Source organism: Lagenorhynchus albirostris, chromosome 9 (assembly GCF_949774975.1).
Source record: "Lagenorhynchus albirostris chromosome 9, mLagAlb1.1, whole genome shotgun sequence".
Lineage (NCBI taxonomy): Eukaryota > Metazoa > Chordata > Mammalia > Artiodactyla > Delphinidae > Lagenorhynchus > Lagenorhynchus albirostris.
In genome coordinates, this window is record NC_083103.1 from 60,824,942 (window position 1) to 60,846,248 (window position 21,307).

At 37.9% G+C, this 21,307-nt stretch overlaps 1 protein-coding gene across 1 annotated transcript in view; it reads right to left on the reverse strand.

Moving 5' to 3' along the window:
- The window catches only part of DLG2 (discs large MAGUK scaffold protein 2), an 812,204-nt gene that overhangs the window by 516,524 nt on the left and 274,373 nt on the right, over positions 1 to 21,307 (reverse strand). Inside the window, exons 6-8 of the mRNA XM_060157866.1 lie at positions 18,256 to 18,392; positions 3,518 to 3,662; positions 648 to 786 (exon numbers count right to left, since the gene is read on the reverse strand). Of these exons, the coding sequence (XP_060013849.1) occupies positions 648 to 786; positions 3,518 to 3,662; positions 18,256 to 18,392 (421 nt within the window). The remainder of the gene's footprint in view (positions 1 to 647; positions 787 to 3,517; positions 3,663 to 18,255; positions 18,393 to 21,307) is intronic.

Here is a 21,307-nt window from a genome sequence, read left to right on the forward strand (position 1 = left end):
TAGTTTTATTTTGTGGGGTTAGCCATGTGGTTCTGTGCTGTGTCCTAAAATCCTGTGCTGTTCCCCTTTGAGACTGAGATATATTCAATTCAAACCATTTGGAGTTAATTTCACTCCTTTCCTTTCCACCTGTATTTACTGCACTCGAGGGAGGACTGACTGAAGCCTCAGTTCCAGTGAATTGTGTGTAGCTGTTGGTGGCAAGAACATGGAATTTAGAGTTAAAAAAACCCCCAGAGTTTTTCAGTTCTGACTCTTCTACGAACCAGATATGTGGTTACAAGGGGACTCGTACATACTGCTACGCTACTTCCTTCTTTCTGAACCTCAGCACCATCTTCTGTCTTTGAGTAATGATACCTATCTTACAGTATAGCTGTAAAGCTCAAATGTTGTTAGATATCGAAAGTTCTAACAGATTGCAAAGTGATGGTTGTGTGTCTATTACTACCTCTCCACAAAGAATTTGTGGTTTTTGCTTCCAACAGATGACAATGACACATGTTTATAAGTCTTGGCAGATCTCCACTTGAGGTGAGACTATCATAAGTTTGAATGGGGCTGAGAAGCAACAGCTGCCATGTTAGGCAAATGCAATTTCTTCCTTGTAATGATCGCAAACCCAATTAACCAAAAGCATATCTGACCTGGTATAATCGTCTTCAACAAGCATGTGCTTTGGAATTGGTGAGTACCTTCCTGGAGAGATGGGCGGCAGGGAGGTTTTGTATTCTAAAGTGCCATTGTTGCCAGAGAGAAGATGGTTTCCCATTGGTGGAGAATAAGCTAAGGGGTGAAAGAAAAGAAAAGAAATCTGTTATGTGGCTGATTCAATGTGTCATGCTACAGTTCTGTTAAAAATAGAAAGGCTTTGCTACCCGCTAAGAATTTTCTGATCCTTCAAGAGGAGGGAGTTGCTGTTTGTTTGCATTTAATATGTACAAGCACATGGTGACCTTTAGGATTGGAAAGATGTAATAACAGTTATATCTGTAAGCCCAGTTCATATAATTAGGTGAAGAGAAAAACTGGAGGAGAGACCCAGCACTTATATTTTCAGAACAATGATTAATTTTCTATTGAAATAAAAATGTTAGCTTTTTAATTGCAGAGCTCGCATTCTTTTCATGTAATTAATATCAAACCATCAAAAGCAGAAGGCTCTTAGGAGCAAGTTCTTGTATAAGACTTTAATCCCTAAATATGCTCTACTCCCATGCCAGACAGGCTAACTCTGGCCTTTCTCTTCTGTTCCTGCACCCTAATTCATCCCCCTTTTGGGTGACTGAAAAGCCTCCTAACTGGGTCTCCTGCTGCTGTTCTCTCCCAAAATCCATTTTATACATTGAGAAATCCAGGTCTGATCATGCTGTTCTCTTGCTTACACACTCTCCATTGCCGCTACTGTATTGAATATAAATTCTCCCTTTCACCATGCTTACAAGATTGACTCATTTCAATATCCCCCCTTATGAATCTCCTATGGTCCTTAAATAAGGCCTGTTCTCCCCAGTATCTGTACCTTTGCTCCACTCTACCAGCTACCTGCAACTTCTCTCTCCTATCTCATCTCTGATACCGAAATCTCATCCAATTTTTCAAGATAAAATTCAAACGCCACCCTCTGCATAAAGATTTTTCTGATCTTCCGAAGACAGGTGATATCCCTTTCCTTTGAGTGCCCAAAGGACATATATTTTTACCTGTCTCATAGCATGTACATCCCTCTCAGTTTGCCAAATATTGCTACTATTTATATATCTGCATTAGCCTTCCTTTCAATGAAGGCCATGATTTTATCTCCTTTGTATCACACATATTACCTTACAAGGTGTCTTGCATGTACTGAAATTACTCAATACACATTTCTTGAACTGAATAGCAAGTTTTGTTTTCTCCTTTTTCTCTTTGACGTTGATCTTATATGCCCTTCAAGAAGAGGCTCACAGAGGCTCAAGACAGATTTTTCTAAATTTATCCAGTTTGAAAAACTCTGAAAGTTAACACTCTTTCATATCCTGAGGTAAGGCTGATCTCATCTTACTGCTTGCTTGACAAAAAGACATATTTTGGGGCAAGTCATTTTAGAATCACCATTAAGAAAAGCAATAGCTAATGTAATGGGCAGATAACAAAATCATTCAACATTTAAATTTCAAGAGAAACGTCCAAATCTAAGAGAGGTCAAACAACTTGCTTAAGACCGTAGTACTAATTAATGACAGGTCCTGAAGACATTCTGAGTTCCCAGCCTCACAATTGGTTTCTCAAAATTTCAGAATGAGCACATTTACTCATGCTGACAAAACTATCCCTTAAACTCACATCAAAGCAATGAATTGCTTCTAAATCTAGTCCCCAAGGACAGAATCTTCTTGCTGACCTATTAAGAAGAGGGGAAAACACGGCGCTTATGCAGGAGTGGACTTTGTGAGGACGCAGTAGAGCATCTTATTGTTATTTGTTGCCCTAGAAGCACGCACCTCCACCCCATCTCCACTGCCATAGTGATCAACAATTTTCTCTGGCTTCCCTGCCAATATATCAAATTCTGGTAAAGGTAACTATAATGATAGTTATTAAGGATTATGATTTCACCAATTGACGGCAAGATCCTTTCCCCCAGGAAGAAGCACAGTGCTATCTCTGGTTTATTTTGCCTGTCCCTCTTTTCCACTCTGCGGCTATATAGATTTGAACTAGGAAGAGAGACTATTAGGACATGAGAGCTATCATCCTTCAGGGGCTTGAGAAACAGACTTTAAAAATGCATTGCCCCTTGGAATACTACTCAGCCATGTAAAAGAATGAAGTAATGCCATTTGCAGCAACATGGATGGACCTAGAGATCATCATACTAAGTGAAGTAAGTCAGAAAGAGAAAGACAAATACCATATGATATCACTTATATGTGGAATCTAAAATATGACACAAATGAACCTATCTATGAAACAGAAACAGACTCACAGACATAGCAAACAGACGTGTGATTGCCAAGGGGGGAGGGGTTGGGGGAAGGATGGGTTGGGAGTTTGGGATTAGCAGATGCAAACTATTATATATAGAATGCACAAGCAATGAGGTCCTACTGTATAGCACAGAGAACTATATTCAATATCCTGTGATAAACCATGTAAAAAAGAATATGAAAATAATGTGTATATATATATATATATATGTATAACTGAATCACTTTGCTGTACAGCAGCAATTAACACAACATTGTAAATCAACTATACCTCAATAAAATAAATTTAAAAAATGTGTTGCCCCTATGCTATTGTAATCACACTGTCCATAACATACATCATCAAGCCTTTCCATAAGGGTGAATCTGACAACTCATCAGGTAAGGCCTCCAAGGCAGCTGGGGAGTCAAGTGCAGGACCCCCGTGAAGTATTTCCGCAGGCTACAAAGAGTGAAGGTGCAAGTGGAGGACTTTGCCAAGCTTTGTAGAACTCCGATTTTGCAAACCTGGCATGCTGTTCAAAGATGACACTGAGCGTGGTACTTACAGTGAGTAATATCAGGTGGGCCGTAAGGATCAGTCATATAAATGGTGGTGGCTTTGCCAACTTTTAGATAAACTACATCTGATGTGTTCTTCAATATTGCTACTGCCTCTTCATGTGTTACTTCTTCTAAACTGTAATTGTTTACCTGAAAGGGGAAAACATTCATTATTAGAGCCAAATCTATGCAGGTGAAGAGAACTATTCAGGCAAGAAGATATACAAAATTATGACTTATGTAAAGATTAAATTGCAATCATTCCAGTCCAGTATCTATATCACACTTTGACAGAACAGATAGATTAAAGGCATTAGCCAAAGCAGATAAGGTACAGTTGTTGATGCTAAAAAACAAGGTTGCTTCTGCCTTTTTCTAAGAGGAAACGATATTTTATAATAGAAATCAGAATACTCTTTGTGGAAAAAGGAACAAAGGGGTCAAATGTCCTTCTTATGCTATAGTGATTGTGATTACAGAAGTAATACACATCCATTGAAGAAAACAAACAAAAACAACAGAAGAAAATAAATATTATTCCTAATCTCCCTATATGGATATATTTCTTTAAACGACTGTGACCATATTACACACACTGTTTTAGAACCTGCTTTTTAACTTCGAGTGAACGTTTGCCTCTAACATGAATGTACTTCAACAACATGAGTTTTGTTTCCTACAAAGCACTGTGCTGCATGGCTATAACATAATGATTTAACTAATCTCTTACTAAAGCATGTTTATGTTGGTTCTAATTTTATTCTATTATAAATGACGTTGCAATAAACTTTTTTCTATATTTGTACACCACTTTGATGACTTCTTCAGGATAACTCATACAAACGAACACTGCACAAAGTATATGACTATTATAAGGGCTCTGATACCTATGTCCAAAGTGCCCTTTGGAAACATGAACCAGTTTACTTTTAGACCACAATTATACGAGAGCCCCCATTTCCCACAGCTTCACCAAACTTGGCTTTTCTCACTTTAAAAACTGTTCGCATCAAAATGTCATTTAACATGAGTCTATTTTCTAAGGAAAGAGTGCTAATGTTGGAACACAGAACTTTTCAGGTGAACAAGTTCAAGAGTACCTTAATGTTATCGGCTTTAACAGCAACTCCTCTTTTGTTATTGGACAGAAAAGCCTGTGATACCTGAGCAATTACTACTTCATGGCAGTGGCTTACAGTGGGTCTTTGCAACACTTCTCTTAAATGGTTTTCAAATATTTAGGAAATATTTTGCACACCTAGGTTATCCTTATTTGGCTCCTATTTTTTTATGAAGCAATTCTTTAGTTAGTTCCTGCTGAAATGATGTGGAATTCAAATAAATGTAATATAAATGTAAATAAATAAAATAGATTGGATTCCTACATATTCTCTGTACTATCTAATCAGCACTTTAGTCATTTAATACCTCGTAGCATTGCTTTTTATTCTTGCTTCAGGTTGCTATATAAATTCCATGTGTCAGTTAATCCTTTGGTGGTGTAGCCCAGGTTAGGGACCCTGGATCAGGAGGGAACTGAACCTGACTTCTGACCATGAGCTCTCCAGTAAGCTGTAAGCCTCTCTACTGGTTCCTACCGTTCTCTTCTAGACAAGTGACATTCTTGTAAATCTTTTGTATTTCCAATGTCTAGCACTTGTTTATTCATTGATCAAATATTTATTGCATACCTATTATGTGTCAGCCACTGTTCTACATGTTAGAGATATAGTGATAAAAAATAAGAATGATACTCATAATCATAGCAGACACATACAGCCTTATTACATGTCAGGCACTACTCTAAATTATTTTACGTATATTAACACGATAAAGCCCCACAATAACCTATGTGCTGGCTATTATAATCACTTTCATTTTACAGATGAGAAAAGCATGCCTCCAAGAGGTTAAGAAACTTGCCCAAAGCCATTGATCAAATTTGTAGTAGAGGCAGAATTCAAAGCCAAGCAGTTTGGCTCCAGGGACCATGCTCTTGACCACTCATCTATACTGCTTCCTCCAGATGGACACAGTGCCTGCTCCCATGAGACTCACATTCTAATAGAACATAGCTGTTTACAGAATGAATGGATAGAAAAATAGACCCATATAGAGTGGGAATGTAGAGGGACTACAGGCATGGGGAACACAGTTGATGATGGCAGCCTTTAGTTATAGACAGAAAAATGACAAAAATGACAGTAATAATAATAAGAGTTAACATTTATTTAACACTTATATGTCATATATCTTGGAAGTACTATGTATATATTTTGACATAAGTCATATAATTGGTCCTGGTTATAGCTCCATGAGGTAGACATGAATAATTAGGCCCATTTTACCGGTGAGAAAAACTGACATTTGAAGCAGTTAACTTGCAACAAATAGGTCACACAGACCCCAAGTGGCAAAGCCATCAGTTGGATCACCGTCCTCCTGAAAAGATGAAAATGAGACGGCCCTTGAGTGTTGGTTCATTGAAACCTAGGGCTTACATCACCTATTCTTTCTCCCTTTAGGAGAAGAGTCTCTTTCCAAGTTTACATATAGAAGTAATGTGAATTCCTAAGTGTTATAAAAGCCTGAGTAATCATTACCCTTCTCGCTTAATCCAGTGGTGACAATATATTGCATCAGCCAAATACACTGACAAAGTCAAAAAATAAATAAGTAAAATGGAAAGTAGTTTGATATATATATGTTTCTTCAAAACCTTCTTGTATATTTGATTAATCACTTTTTTTTTTTTTTTTTTTTTTTGTGGTACGCAGGCCCCTCACTGTTGCGGCCCCTCCCGTTGCGGAGCACAGGCTCCGGACGCGCAGGCCCAGCGGCCATGGCTCACGGGCCCAGCTGCTCCGCGGCATGTGGGATCTTCCCGGACCGGGGCACCAACCCGCGTCCCCTGCATCGGCAGGCGGACTCTCAACCACTGCGCCACCAGGGAAGCCCGATTAATCACTTTTTTAAGGGCGGTACCACGTGTACCTTGATAATGAATATTTACAAATAATGCTCATATACAATGGTTTAAAATGTGTATGGAAGTCGGTGTTTTCTCTTAAACAATGGTTGCCTAAGGTGGCTCTGAATATTGTGACCATGCACCCCAGAAACATCTATATTGAAAAAAGAGAAGAGAGGAGGTATTTGTTGGCATAAACAGTGAGGATCAGAAGCCAACATATAAAGACCCTAAAGGCTAGAAAACAATTGGATTAGACTACACGTGGCACAAAAGCTCTGTTTCTGACAGGGCTCATTGTCTCTCTCTCCAGGGTACAGAAAGCACACAGCTCATTAGATTATCAGTGAAAAAGAGATGTGGCCAGTGTATATTCAACTGCACTTTTTCCATTTTTAAGTTGGGCCTTGAAACAGTCTAGAAGATGTTAACTTTTTTTTTTTTTTTTTGCGGTGCGCGGGCCTCTTACTGTTGTGGCCTCTCCTGTTGCGGAGCACAGGCTCCGGACGCGCAGGCTCAGTGGCCATGGCTCACGGGCCCAGCCGCTCCGCGGCATGTGGGATCTTCCCGGACCGGGGCACGAACCCGCGTCCCTGCATCGGCAGGCGGACTCTCAACCACTGCGCCACCAGGGAAGCCCGAAGATGTTATCTTTAAGTGTGTTTTCTGAGAATGACTGCCTTAACAGACTCTCAGACCACCAGGAAAATCTTTAGAGCAGAAAACAGAAGTTGAGGAAAAGTTGGAGGTGAGGAGTGAGGAAAGAGAGGATATTGGGGAAAATATTGGTAATTTAAAATAGTGGTAGTTCAGTCAGTTTTTGTTTGGTGACTATGAAATGTTGGAAAATTTACACTGATTTTCGTCATGGAAGACGTGGTGGCAGCAATATGTAGTGATTAAGAGCACATGCTTTTGAGTCATGCAAACCAGGACTCATCCTGTTCCTGGCACTACCTAGCTGTGTGACTTTGGGAAACTTATTTAACCTACTTAGCCTCAGTTTTGGCTTCTGTAAAATAGGTATGAGAATAATCACTGCCTCAAAAGGGTTATTGATTTAAATGTATTGACCTATGTAAAGTGGCAGGCTCATTACTTATTAACGTGAGCTCTTGTTACGATTACTATTGTCATCATCCATCTCTCTTCTCAGGAAACAGGAATTCTTGGTGAAAATTTTCGCTGAGCATTTTCCTGTAAACATCTGTGAACTGATGAGTTTAATTAGAGAACTGTTGATGAGGCTTCTGTGTGGTCTTTTTAAAAATTCAGAATAGTATAGGATCTGGACCCAAAAGTGCTCTTTTGTGCTGAAGTCTTCAAAATGTTTTTCACGAAAGTGGGTTTATTTGGGGTAATTATATGTGTGCATTATCCTCTGAACTCTCAAGATAAAGGGCCTACAGCTGGAGCTGATTGTACACAGAGAGAAGGGACATTATACTGATTGGCTGGTTGCTCTTGTCATTGTTTTCCATTGTCTTTTCCTTTTCCTTTTTTCTTTTGCATCAAGTATCTGCCTATAATGGTGAACACTGAGCAACTGGCCTGGTTTCAGAAAAAAAAATCATGTGCATTTGAATGAAGTGTTTCTGTGGGGTGTGCTACACAGAGCGGAGGACATGTGTGCAGCCTGGCCATGTATTTCAATAGGACAGAGGACCGAGGCCAAGAGAGAGAGGTTGGAGGTGAGATGACTCATTCTCTCGAATGGAAGAGGGAGCACTGAATTGGAGCATGATGCCGACAGAAGAGGGCAAACCAGTTGAAGAAAGAGGTGCCAGGAGACTTGCAAGAAGGGAACATGGCAAGTGTTGTGGGAATTCAAATAAGTGTTAGCAAATACATATGTGATGGTACAAAGGTGGGAGGTGTGTGGGCATGAGAGGGTGTGATAAGGAGAAATGAGCAATGTACAGATGGCAACATACTGACCTTTCCATATTCATTCAGGAATAGCAATGTAGTGAGACAAACTGGGAGGTATCAGGGACATAAAAATTGTACTAAGACATAGTACAAGGAAATGTGAGACTCTAGAAACACTGGAAAAAAAATCACGAACTCCAAAGTTAACTTTAAAAGAGAAGACAAAGTAGATGATCACCATATTGTAAAATAACTTAAAAAGGGGGCCAATCTAATGTAGTAACGTCAATGGTATGAAAAGAAATATGCATAAACCAAAGACTGAAATCTCTGCAGTCCACTGCAATGAACTGCTATAATAAAAGTTGTTTTACAAATAACTATGAATACATGAGAAATGTTAATAATGGTTATCTCTGAATAATAAATATTTTATTTTTCATCTTTTCAGCAATGAGATGATTAGAACAAAATTAACTATGGTTAATTATGGTTAGAACATAATTAGTTATGGTTAGAACAAAATTAACTCTATTTTTCAAATGAATAGGAACAAAAACCTTAAGTAAGGGAGAACAGAAACTAAGTGTGGTGACCTCTTTATGAGACACACATAGCAAGACCTCACGAGTAATGGAAAATTGGAATAGGAAAGAAGGAAGTTGATTTCTCATGCCCAGTGACTTTACTTAAATTTATGAGAAATAATAGCCATATTTTATATATATATATATTTTTTGTGGTACGCGGGCCTCTCACTGTTGTGGCCTCTCCCGTTGCGGAGCCCAGGCTCCGGACGCGCAGGCTCAGCGGCCATGGCTCACGGGCCCAGCTGCTCCGCGGCATGTGGGATCTTCCCGGACCGGAGCACAAACCCGTGTCCCCTGCATCGGCAGGCGGACTCTCAACCACTGCGCCACCAGGGAAGCCCAATAGCCATATTTTAAACCTAGGTGTTTTTTAGAAATGAAGGCCACCTGAGAGTAATTTTTACAATGAGAGTAATTTTGAAAGTAGACTCAGATCTGCTATCAATTTCTAGTTTTATGAATTTTGGCCAGTTAACATATTTACTGAGTTTTAATTTTCTTATATGTAAAATGGGGATAATATTGATTTATTTGTTGATTTACTTGTGTTTATGAGAAAGAAATGATACCATGAACCTGAAAAGACACTGTATAACATACAGCAGCGTACGAATAACGATCAAACATCAAAATCAGACATAGTGCTTTTGCTGATCCTAATGCTGGAAATAGTTTCTTCCTGTTCAGGGTTCTTCCTGTGAAACTGATCTCGTACAACACTTACTCCTGCAGTGCCTCTTTCCATCTCAAAGGCTGACCTTCTCAAGGGCAACGATTAGATGTTTTCATCTTTGTATTCCCCCAGCTGACACAGGGTAAACAGTAGGCACTTAACAAATGTTGAAACAATCCACTAAATAAGTTAAAAAAACAATGTGGGGACTTCCCTGGTGGCGCAGTGGTTGGGAGTCCGCCTGCCGGTGCAGGGGACACAGGTTCGTGCCCCGTCCGCGAGGATCCCACGTGCCACAGAGCAGCTGGGCCCGTGAGCCATGGCCGCTGGGCCTGCGTGTCTGGAGCCTGTGCTCCGCAACGGGAGAGGCCGCAAGAGTGAGAGGCCCGCGTACCGCAAAAAAACAAACAAACAAACAAAAAACAATGTGGTATATCAAAGGAAAAGCAACCAAAATTCCCTATGTTATACGAAGAATGAGACATTTGTGTTGAGCTTCTATTTTACAGTTGTGTTGAGTCAGAGAGGAAAGGATAAGGAATGAAGGTCATTCAACCAACAATACACATTTACTGGACACTCACTCTGTGTCAGGCATGGGATAGAAGAATGAAAGGCTGGTACAAAATGTGAACACCGGCTCACATCAGCTTATAAGGGACATAATCAAAGCTCCAACAGGGCAAATTTCTTCCTCCTCCATTAATCATTAATGCATTTCTTTTTTAAAAAACTATTTATGTAGCATTTATTTTTTAAAATTAATTAATTTATCTTTGGCTGCGTTGGGTCTTCGTTGCTACGTGTGGGCTTTCTCTAGTTGCGGCGAGCAGGGGCTACTCTTCATTGCGGTACATGGGCTCCTCATTGTGGTGGCTTCTCTTGGTTGCAGAGCATGGGCTCTAAGTGAGCGGGCTTCAGTAGTTGTGGCACACAAGCTCAGTAGTTGTGGCTCGTGGGCTCTAGAGGGCAGGCTCAGTAGTTGTGGTGCACGGGTTTAGTTGCTCCGCGGCATGTGGGACCTTCAAGGACCAGGGATGGAACCCATGTCCCCTGCATTGGCAGATGGATTCTTTTTTTTTTTTGCGGTACGCCGGCCTATCACCGCTGCGGCCCCTCCCGTCGCGGAGCACAGGCTCCGGACGCGCAGGCCCAGTGGCCATGGCCCACGGGCCCAGCCGCTCCGCGGCACGCGGGATCCTCCCAGAACAGGGCACGAACCCATGTCCCCTGCATCGGCAGGCGGACTCCCAACCACTGCGCCATCAGGGAAGTCCCATTAATGCATTTCTTCACCTTTCATTGCATAGAGAGAGAGAGAGAGAGAGAGAGAGTGCGCGCGTGCAAGTGCCACTGACGTCTTGATTGACTCTAGCTTCCTCTATAGCAGTGGTCACCAAATGGACCGTATGATAGGAACCCCAGGGCAATCAGCTGGGTACAGGAAGAAATATTTGAACTTCTATTAATATTTATCACATCGATCTTCATCTTTCTATTTCTTGTGTATGGTTTAAAATAAAATGTATATATTACCATAACAATATATGAATGCAATCTAAAGTAGAGAAATATACATATATTAAAGACAGTCATGGACATATACACACTAACAAACGTAGTAAGGTAGATAGGTAGTGGGAAGCAGCCACATGGCACAGGGATATTGGCTCGGTGCTTTGTGACAGCCTGGAAGGGTGGGATAGGGAGGGTGGGAGACGCAAGAGGGAAGACATATGGGAACATATGTATATGTATAACTGATTCACTTTGTTATAAAGCAGAAACTAACACACCATTGTAAAGCAATTATACCCCAATAAAGATGTTAAAAAAAAAAAAGACAACTTTTTGTGTTTTACTGGTGGAGTGTGCTGTTAAAGAATTTTAAAACCACCGCTTTATACTAGGTACCGATATATGATGACTACAGAGTAAGTTCTATAAACAGGGGTATTAAACTGAATACAAGCAAAAGAAATAAACAATATAATGGAAGGCTTTAACCCTTTATATAAAATCCCTTTATAAATAAAGCCCTTAAACCCTTAAATAAAATATATCTTTGCATTTGCATTATATTGTAATTTTATTGTATTTGAGACAAATTAAAAGGGAGTTCAAGAAATAATTATCCAAAATATTTTCCCCCTGGTGTTTCAGAAGGTAATCTAACTACTGGAGACAGAGTCTGAAGGGTGAACTATTTCTAATGCCTTTTAGCCCATGATTGGAAATTGCTAAATGATGCTATACCAGCTTGATGGAATGAGCATTACCTCAGAAGTCACCCTCAGGAGAAGCAGTGGAGCGGCAGCACAGTGGGGTAGGATGTGATTAGGTCAAGGTAGAATTATAGTTCTTAACCTGGCTGCACATTAGCATTGTTTGAAAACTTAAAAAAAAAAATGAAAATGAGGCATGGCTCCTACTCCAGAGATTCTGAATTGATTATTCAGGGTTGATTGAGGCCTGGGCATCTATAGCGTTCAAGAACTTACCATGAGATTCAAATGTGTAACCAAGATCGAGAACCAGGGGGGTTGAGTAAACAGTTGAAAGGAATGTGGCTTTAGAAAATTGATGTCTAGGTCTGAATCCAATCTCACAATTTATTAGTTATGTAATATTGGAAAAGTGTTTGCATCTTTGAATTCTAACTTTCTCTTCTGGAAAATAAGAATAGCAGTAATGACTGCCCTATCCATCTCTCAAGTGTTGGAGTGAGGAGGTGCTGTGGGTGAAAGATCTTCTTAAGGAGGAAGCAGTGTGTTGGTGGTAGGAAAGAGCCATGTGCAGGGACAGTTATAGCTTTTGGTTCTTATTTAAGGTTGGCCTAAACAATGAAAGTGTTTTAAAATCCTCTTCATTATTCAGATAATTCCTACATATTTGCATGGTCTTCAAGGTGATTTTCTTATTGATATTTGGATGAAACAAGGTGATAGTGGGTCCTCACAACTAATACTCATTCAGAAAATTATCTTGTTTCTACTCATCTTCCCCAAATCTATCTAATGTCCTTACTATAGGATGCACATTTTGGAAGAAAAATAGGAGATGCTCACACATAGCATATCCCAGAGTGACTCCAGTGAACATTAGTTCTAGGTATTTCAAAAACATTACTTAAGCAAAAAAGTTCCACAGTAAAATATATTTGAAAGTTAGGGTACCAAAGTTAAATTAGTTCCTTGACTGGAGGACTTCATAGACCCTTATATATCCTAAAGTTTGTTGAGAATCTACAAAAGAGGTGAGATACAGGTTGTAGAATTTCAATTTGACTGTAGAGTCTTTTCACGTGACACAGACATGAGACTAATATTTTAAAACACACTTGGGAAACACTGATCTAAGGCAATGCTGTCATGGTATTGAGGACATAGCAAAAGACCAAAGATGAACATGACTTGCCCAAGGTCAGTTAAGTAGAGTTAATGCTGGCTGCCTGGGACTTGAATCCAGATATCCTATCTCTGAGTCCACTGTCTTTCCATATTATTTCAATGCCTCATTTACCTTTCCTCTTGTCTTCAGCTTCCCTTTAAGCAAAGAAAACACACAGACTTATTTTCTGTAAAAGGTCTCTCACTGACAATTTTTTCTTCAAACGTCAAGCAAAGGTTATGGAAAAAAGAGACTAAGATTATAAACTTTAAATCACAATGCGACAGGGCCTTTGCCAATTAACAGTTCATGTTGTCCCTTTAGAGAAGACAATTAATGACCCTAGATTCAAAGTTTCTGGTATCGTGTAGAAAAAAGATGAAGAAGATCACATTTCTGTAATATATGTGGCTCTATGTATCACCATGGTAGGGCTTAATAAAAATGAGTGTGTAAAAATATATGAAAGAATTAGAAAATTATCAATACTGTTAGCCTCTGACCATCTGTTCCATGAAGTTCAAGGCCAAGAGAGAATCTATTCAGTCTGAGATTGCAACACTAAGCTACTGGTACAATCCATTAAAATCAGATGTCACTGTCATTTGAAAAAATAAAAAACAAAACAAAACAAACAAAATTCTAGTGAATGATAAGAAGTGCCAGTAGCAGGGGAAATTTAAAAAATTGTTATTTTGATAAAGAGAACATATACCATGCATCTGGGTGACTCATGAAACATCAGAGAGGTCTGACATTGAAGTCATCTTATTTGAAACACTAAGGGGGTTATCGCAAAGGTTTTAGGCAGGATAATGTTTTCTTACAGTAGAATAAATGTAAAGGTCAGATGCAATAATATAGCCTGTTTTTTTTTTTTCTTTTAAGTTGGGGAATAACATGTTAAAAAATCAAAAGAAGTTTTGTTAAAAGGGTAATCTATTTTCAGAGGATAAATGGATGTATGATAAAATTTGGTGCAAGAGTGAGAGGAAAAATGTGAAACATCTTAAAAGACTGAGAACTGGAGAACTGGCAAGACATAGCTTTTTAAACAAATGTGGAAGAGGAATTCATATTCATCATTGTGTTTCCAACGGAGAGAGCTTTACTAAAGGGAGAGCTGTATAGGGAAGTATATTTTCATATAATTTTAAGGAAAACATTTTTACTGATGGTTAGTATCTAATGGATAGCTTCGACGAGGCATTCCGTTCTCCATCCTTAGAGAGTCCTAGCAGAGGTGAGGGACTATTTCACTTGGTTGCTTTTCTGTGGGATTCTGATGTACTAAATGAGAGTTGGAATAAGATAATATCTAAGATAGATACTTTTCAATTCTGATATATAAGAAGTATTTAGGGAAAAAAAAGTACCCAGTATATATGGTATGATTCAGATGGTGTCCAACAGTAAAGTTATTTCAGTTGAGAAACTGAAAGGTTTATTACTAAAGATTCCCCACCCCCACTCCCACCCCCACCCAAAAAAAAAAAAAAAAGATTGTGCTCTCACTGCAGGGTAGATGCTGGGAGACTTCCTGAATTATGGTGATCTATACACAAAAGTCTAAAGAAATTAATGGAATTTTATTCTCGATCAACTTACTTACAGAACTATGAATGAATAACATATGGAGGAATTTTTCCTAAGAAGTGAGCGAAGGGAGTGGTACAAATTGTTTTAGAAAAAAGCTATTTATAGAAAAATAGAGTGTGGTACAGCTGGTAAATCACAGAATCTAAATTATTCATACTTCCTTTGGGGGAGGAGAGTAGAAGAGGAGAAAGATGAAGAAGACATGAATGTAGGGTAGTAAAGGGAAGAGGAGGTGGAAAGGAATGACAGAAGGAGAGCATTAATAAATATTTTTGGTTGAAGCAAGATAACTGACCTTTTGGGGTGGCTTCTGGGATTTTTAATTTATGCTTTCCCTCAGGCTCATTTTTCTTTCAGAATTTTATAAAATGAATCATTTTCTTTCATTTCCAGATTCAGCTTGGCAGTTGCCTTGAAAGTACTAATTATGTTTTCCTTACGTAAGAGGAGAGAGACCTATGGTTGTTGAAGCTTCATTTTTTTTTAAACTATGCTTTAAAACTCAAAGGAGGATTAAGGATTATGTTAAGGATTATGTCACAGCTATTTCTGAAATCATTTTGTCTACAATGAATATCAAGAAAATGATAATGGAAAAATAGCACGGTAAATAGCCTGGAAAATCCTTTGACAGAATTATTTAGACTTTGAGGTTTTTTTTTTAAGAATTTGAATATAACGCTAAAAATTTAAACAGAACTTCAAGAAATCAGCACATGACATCTAGCATGATATGATAATAGCAGCAGTTGAAGAAATAACAGAAGCAGTCCAGAAGAGCTGTCTACATCCAAACTCTTACAGAACAATGAGCCAAAGGTCAAATCAGTCGCTATGACGCACTACTTTAGAATGAAACTGTCCTCTTCATTTTTCAATTTAGCACTATGTAGAAAATGGATATCACAGTTTATTTTATCCCTAAGTCCACAAACTATAAAGTTTGTCTTCTTGAGAGAAGTTGTTAGACAGAAGTTGTCTCATATCCCAATAACACTTTTCTGTTTCAGAAGACACAACATCATAAGAACCAACTTTTAGGACTTCCCTGGTGGCGCAGTGATCAAGTGTCTGCCTGCCAATGCAGGGGACATGGGTTCGAGCCCTGGTCTGGGAAGATCCCACATGCCACGGAGCAACTAAGCCCGTGCGCCACAACTACTGAGCCACCTCTCTAGAGCTCGCGAGCCACAACTACTGAGCCCATGTGCCACAACTACTGAAGCCCGCGCACCTAGAGCCTGTGCTCCACAAAAAGAGAAGCCAGTTCAGTGCAATGAAGAGTAGCCCCCCACTCGCCACAACTAGAGAAAGCCTGTGCACAGCAACGAACACCCAATGCAGCCAAAAATAAATAAATAAAATTAAAAAAACACACAAAAGAGCTTTAAGTTTTTTTTAAAAAAAGAACCAACATTCACGTCAAAGGCAAAAACAACAAGCAAACAAAATTCAGAATGTCCTGAGAATGAAAATGGTAGTTCTACTATACAGCCTAGTGCCTATAGCTAACAACACTGTACTGTATACTTAAAATTTGCTAAGAAGGTAGATCTTATGTTAAGTGTTCTTACCCCATACACACACAAAATAATAATGATGATAATGATAGTGAGAGGAAACTTTGGGAAGTGATGGATAACTTTATAGCCTCGATGGTGGTGATGGTTTCATGGGTATGTACTTATCCCCAAAGTCATGCAGTTGTATATATTAAATATGTACAGCTTTTTACAGGTCAATCATACCTCAATAAAATGGTTTTAAAAAAATAAAAATAAAATTGTAGTGACTTCAAGTAGTAAAGAAGCCAAAAACTCTTAGTTGCAACTTTGACTGAAGTCATTAATGCCACATTTTTTGCCCATTCAGTTTGACCATACTTTTTCTGCTGACAGAGTTCCTTCCTGAGAAGTGCCTATTGCCTGGGACATGGTAGGTGCTCAATATACTACTTGTTAAATAAAGAAATTAATGAATGATAACTGAATGATAACTAAATGATGACTGAATGATAACTAAAGGAAGGAAGGAAAGAACTGACTGACAGATTTTAGGAAACAAATGCAAAGACCATGTTTGGTGGTTACAAGCATTTGAAATCCAATTCTGTCCATTGTTAACTATATGACCATGGCCAAGTTAGTAAACCTCTCTCTATACCTCAGTTTCCCTTTGCTTATATAAAAGAGGCTGTTGTGAGAAATACATACTACATTACAGAAAAACATTTAAAAAAATACATGGAGCACAGTAAATGCCAAATAAATGTTAGTTATCAAGATTATTATAAAGCTCTTATCCAGATAATTCAATACAAAAATCATTTACAACTATGAAATTAGGCCAGTGCAACTACAAACAGCCTCTAGAGTCCAGGGACATGGGTACAATGAACTTTGAGGTTCAACCCCCAAAACTTGCACATGTCCTAGAAATTACTATTCTGTTGAAATTGTATAGGTTGATCCTTCCCAAACACTTCTCATGAAAGTATTGGAGATAATGGCTCCTTGTGACAAAGATTCAAGATCCTGTTTTACAAAGGGAGACATATGACTCGATACGACTAGATATACTTCTCTTACTTGACAACTATCTTCTATTAATTTTCAGTATTTGATTATTATCCTGTAGATTTAATATAAAACAGTAAATGGAGATGAAACAGTTTTTAGGTGCAATCACCAATTTTTTACTGCTTATAATTGCCTACATTTTGCTTTCGTTTATCGTATAACTCCATGGCTCAGAAAGGTTGGCTGCATGTTGGTGTCAGTCGTTGCCCAAGACTCCTGAAGCATGTGAGCAACTGGCAAATAAAACAGTAGAAACCCTGTCTGAAAGGAGAGGGGGAAGGGATCCATTTGCACACGTGACAGAACTCTTGGAAGTCAGGAACTGTGTCTACACTGGTTGAACCAAAGAACACAGGCATAGAAATGTACAGATCAATAAACCAGATAGTGTTTTTCACTTTGCTATGCAAAGCCCATCTCTCTACCAGTCTGGATTTAGCAGTCTCTCTGGCTGATAGGAGATGGAAGATACCGGAAGAGCAACACATAATCTCTGTGCCTATGAAAACTGGTGAAAATTTAGATTTCTGTTTTTAAAATATCAACAAATCATCTCCAATTATACCTGTACTTCTGATATCTTTTACCACAAAATCTGCTCTCCCTTTTCTATTTCCACCCAAGGTCACTGCTTCCTCCCCCCAAATTCTTATGTTGAAGTTCTAACTCCAAATATGGCTGTATTTGGAGATAGGGTCTTTAGGAGGCAATTAAGGTTATTAATTACATGACTTAAGTCCTAATCTGATAGGACTAATGGCTTTATAAAAAGAGAAAGAGAGAGAGAGCTTTCCCTCAGCACAAGCCCAGAGGAAAGGCCATGTGAGGATGCAGCAGCAAGACAGTTGTCTGCAAGCCAAGAAGAGAGACCTCACTAGAAACTGAATGGGTCAGAACTTTGCTCTTAAATTTCCCTGCTTCCAGAATTGTGAGAAAATAAAATTTCTGTTGTTTAAGTCACCTAACCTATGGTATTTTGTTATGGCAGCCTGAAATGACTAAGACAGTCATACACTGGGAAACAAGAGCTTTATAAATATACACATAGTTCTGCTTCAGTCACACTCACCATTAGTAGTCTGTCTCCTACTTGCAACCTTCCATCTTTCTGTGCAGCTCCTCCATCTATAATTTTAGTTACATAAATGCTGTTGTCTCCAGGAATGTGTTGGTTCCCCACACCTCCTGCAATACTGAAGCCTAAACCTATGGAAAAGAAACAAAAAGAAAAGCATTGTATTTGTTTAAGAAAGTGCTATTAGTCACATTTCAACAGTCGAAAAAAAATTAATCCTCAATTTATTACAACAGTATAAATAACAATAAATTCTACTTCAATCAACTGTGTCCTTTAAACATTTGAAAGCTTGTTGATTAATGCTAATTAGGCAAAACACAAGTGCAATCCTGCCCACGTTTAGTCTATGGGCTTAACTTCGTTGCTGCTGTTGTTACTCTAGCATAGAGAACAGAAGTCCTGCCAGTCATTTGGGTAGAGACCTAGATATTTCTGACATTTTAGAATGAAAAGAACAGCAATTCGAACATTCCACAAATTCTGAGATAAGAGCCATGAGGAAGATACATTGGATATCGGTGTAATAATTTCAGAGAGAAGATAAGGAAAAGAAGCTCAATGCTTGCCCTTCATGTTTCCTTCTCTGGGTACCTTGTCATATTTTCACACTTCCTGGCACTTCCTGTTATTAACTTATAGTTAATAAAGAATGAACACAAACGAATCATCCCTGCACATGGTCTAAAGAATAAACAAATAGATTATATACTTTGTATTATGTTTGTAACAAACCATGAAATATGAAATAATTTTAAACATGGAAAATTTCCTTTTTTAAAAAAAAATTTTTGTCTTTTGGAAATACTCCATCTTGAGAGAAGAATTTTACTATGCTATGGCTTATAATTTTTTTCTTTCAGTTTTATTGAGATATAATTGGCACACAGTACTGTATAAGTTTAAGGTGTACAGCATGATGATTTGACTTATATACATCATGAAATGATTATCACAGTAAGTTTAGTGAACATCCATCATGTCATATAGATACAAAATTAAAGAAACAGAAAAAATTTTTCCTTGTGATGAGAACTCTTAGGATTTACTCTCTTAACTTTCATGTATAACATACAGCAGTGTTAATTACATTTCTCATGTTGTATATTATATCCCTCGTATTATTTACCTTCTAAGTGGAAGTCTGTACCTTTTGACTGCCTTCATCTAACTCCCCCTCTCCTCTTCCTCCACCTCTTGGTAATCACAGATTTGATCTCTTTTTCTGTGACTGAGCTTGTTTTTGAAGTATAATTGCCCTATAATACTATGTTAGTTCCTATTACACAACACAGTGATTAGATATTTCTACACATTTCGAAATAATCACCATGATAAGTCTAGTTTCAATATGTCACCGTACAAAAATATTACATGGTTATTGACTATATTCCCCGCATTGCACATTTCACAACCACTGACTCATTTATTTTGTAACTGGAAGTTTGTATTTCTTAATCTTCCTCACCTATATCTTCTCTCCTCTCCACCCGTCTCTCCTCTGGCAACCACTTACTTGTTCTCTGTATTTATCACTCTGTTTCCATTTTATGTTTGTTCTTTTGTTTTGTTTTTTAGATTTCCACATATAAGTGAAATTATACAGTATTTGCCTTTCTCGGTCTGACTTATTTCACTTAGCATAACATCCTCAGGGTCTATACATATTGTCATAAACTTTTATTTATATTAAACTATGGAATGATAACAAGAATAGTTATTAAAAATCATTATGAGGCCATTTTAAAAGAATGACTGATAGACTCTTTAAAAGTGTAAGAACAAAAAAAATCTTTCTCAGAATATAATTGAATACACATTCGGTACAATACTTATAGCATATATTTTCATTGTATTTTGAAATGATAATAATTAACATGCAAATTACTCAGAAAGATAGATATAAGTCAAAGACATCTGTAACTAAAGACAGAACATTTCTGTAACTTGCTTAAGAAATTAAACTCCCCCTCACACTCACACCCCTAGTTGCCTAGTTTTAAAAAACCACACACTTCTTTTATGATAAGACAATCATAAAAATATTTGGCACTTTATACAATGAAAAACACTTTAAAAATACTCCATTTCACTATCCTTGTATTGAATAAATATTGAGTAGGGCTATGTGCTGCTCTTAAGATAGCATAAGTGATTAGTTAATGGAAAAATAATGGCATGGTAAATTATAAAGTAACACTTCTGGAATGATACCTGAAAGGAAATGATTTTTTTGTTAAATTAGTTGTTAACAATAAATGGAAAATGGATTTAAATTGATAGGGCAATTAAAATAAGTGTTATTTAATTTCCTACTAGAGTGGGTAATTATTCTTTATTGATGCTTTGACATTGCATAGATCTATAAACATATTTGTTTCCCTCATATTTAAAGAATTTGTTTACCAAGTGAAAGATGACCAAGGGTAGGTAAAATGTCCCCAACTGGCTTTTCCTATGAAATTAAAAATACATATCAGCTCATGTTTTCTCAAACTGTTACTTCATATTTATATATGATTATAGGAAAGCCTAAAAAACATATTTACAAAAGTTTCATAGCCACATGCTAGGATCAATCTACTGCATTTACATAGTACAGAAATCATTCTGAACTGTGGACAAAAGGTTAAAGAAAATTCAGGGACTCTGATTTACATCTACTATGCCAACAGTACATGCCACAGCCGGTCTGAGTTACAGAAGAGCTAAGGAAACAAATTACCACTATAAACAAGGTTAAGTCCAACAAAGGGAGTAACTATGTAGTTGAGATTTGAAGTTGAAGATTTTACCAAGACAATGAAATCACTGTGGATACCATAGACATAAATATATCAGCTAAAAAGGAAACAACGTTTTTTCCACTAAGATTAGGCTTAAGCACTTCTTAACTGGTGACTCTGCTTAAGCTAAAGTATTTTTAGTAAGAGCCAGAGAATGGCTCTAAAGGTACAGAACTAAACATTTCCCTTAATTTCTCTTACTTTGGTGGAACATGGATACATTTAAAAATAATCAATATTTGGTCAACATTCAACCATAT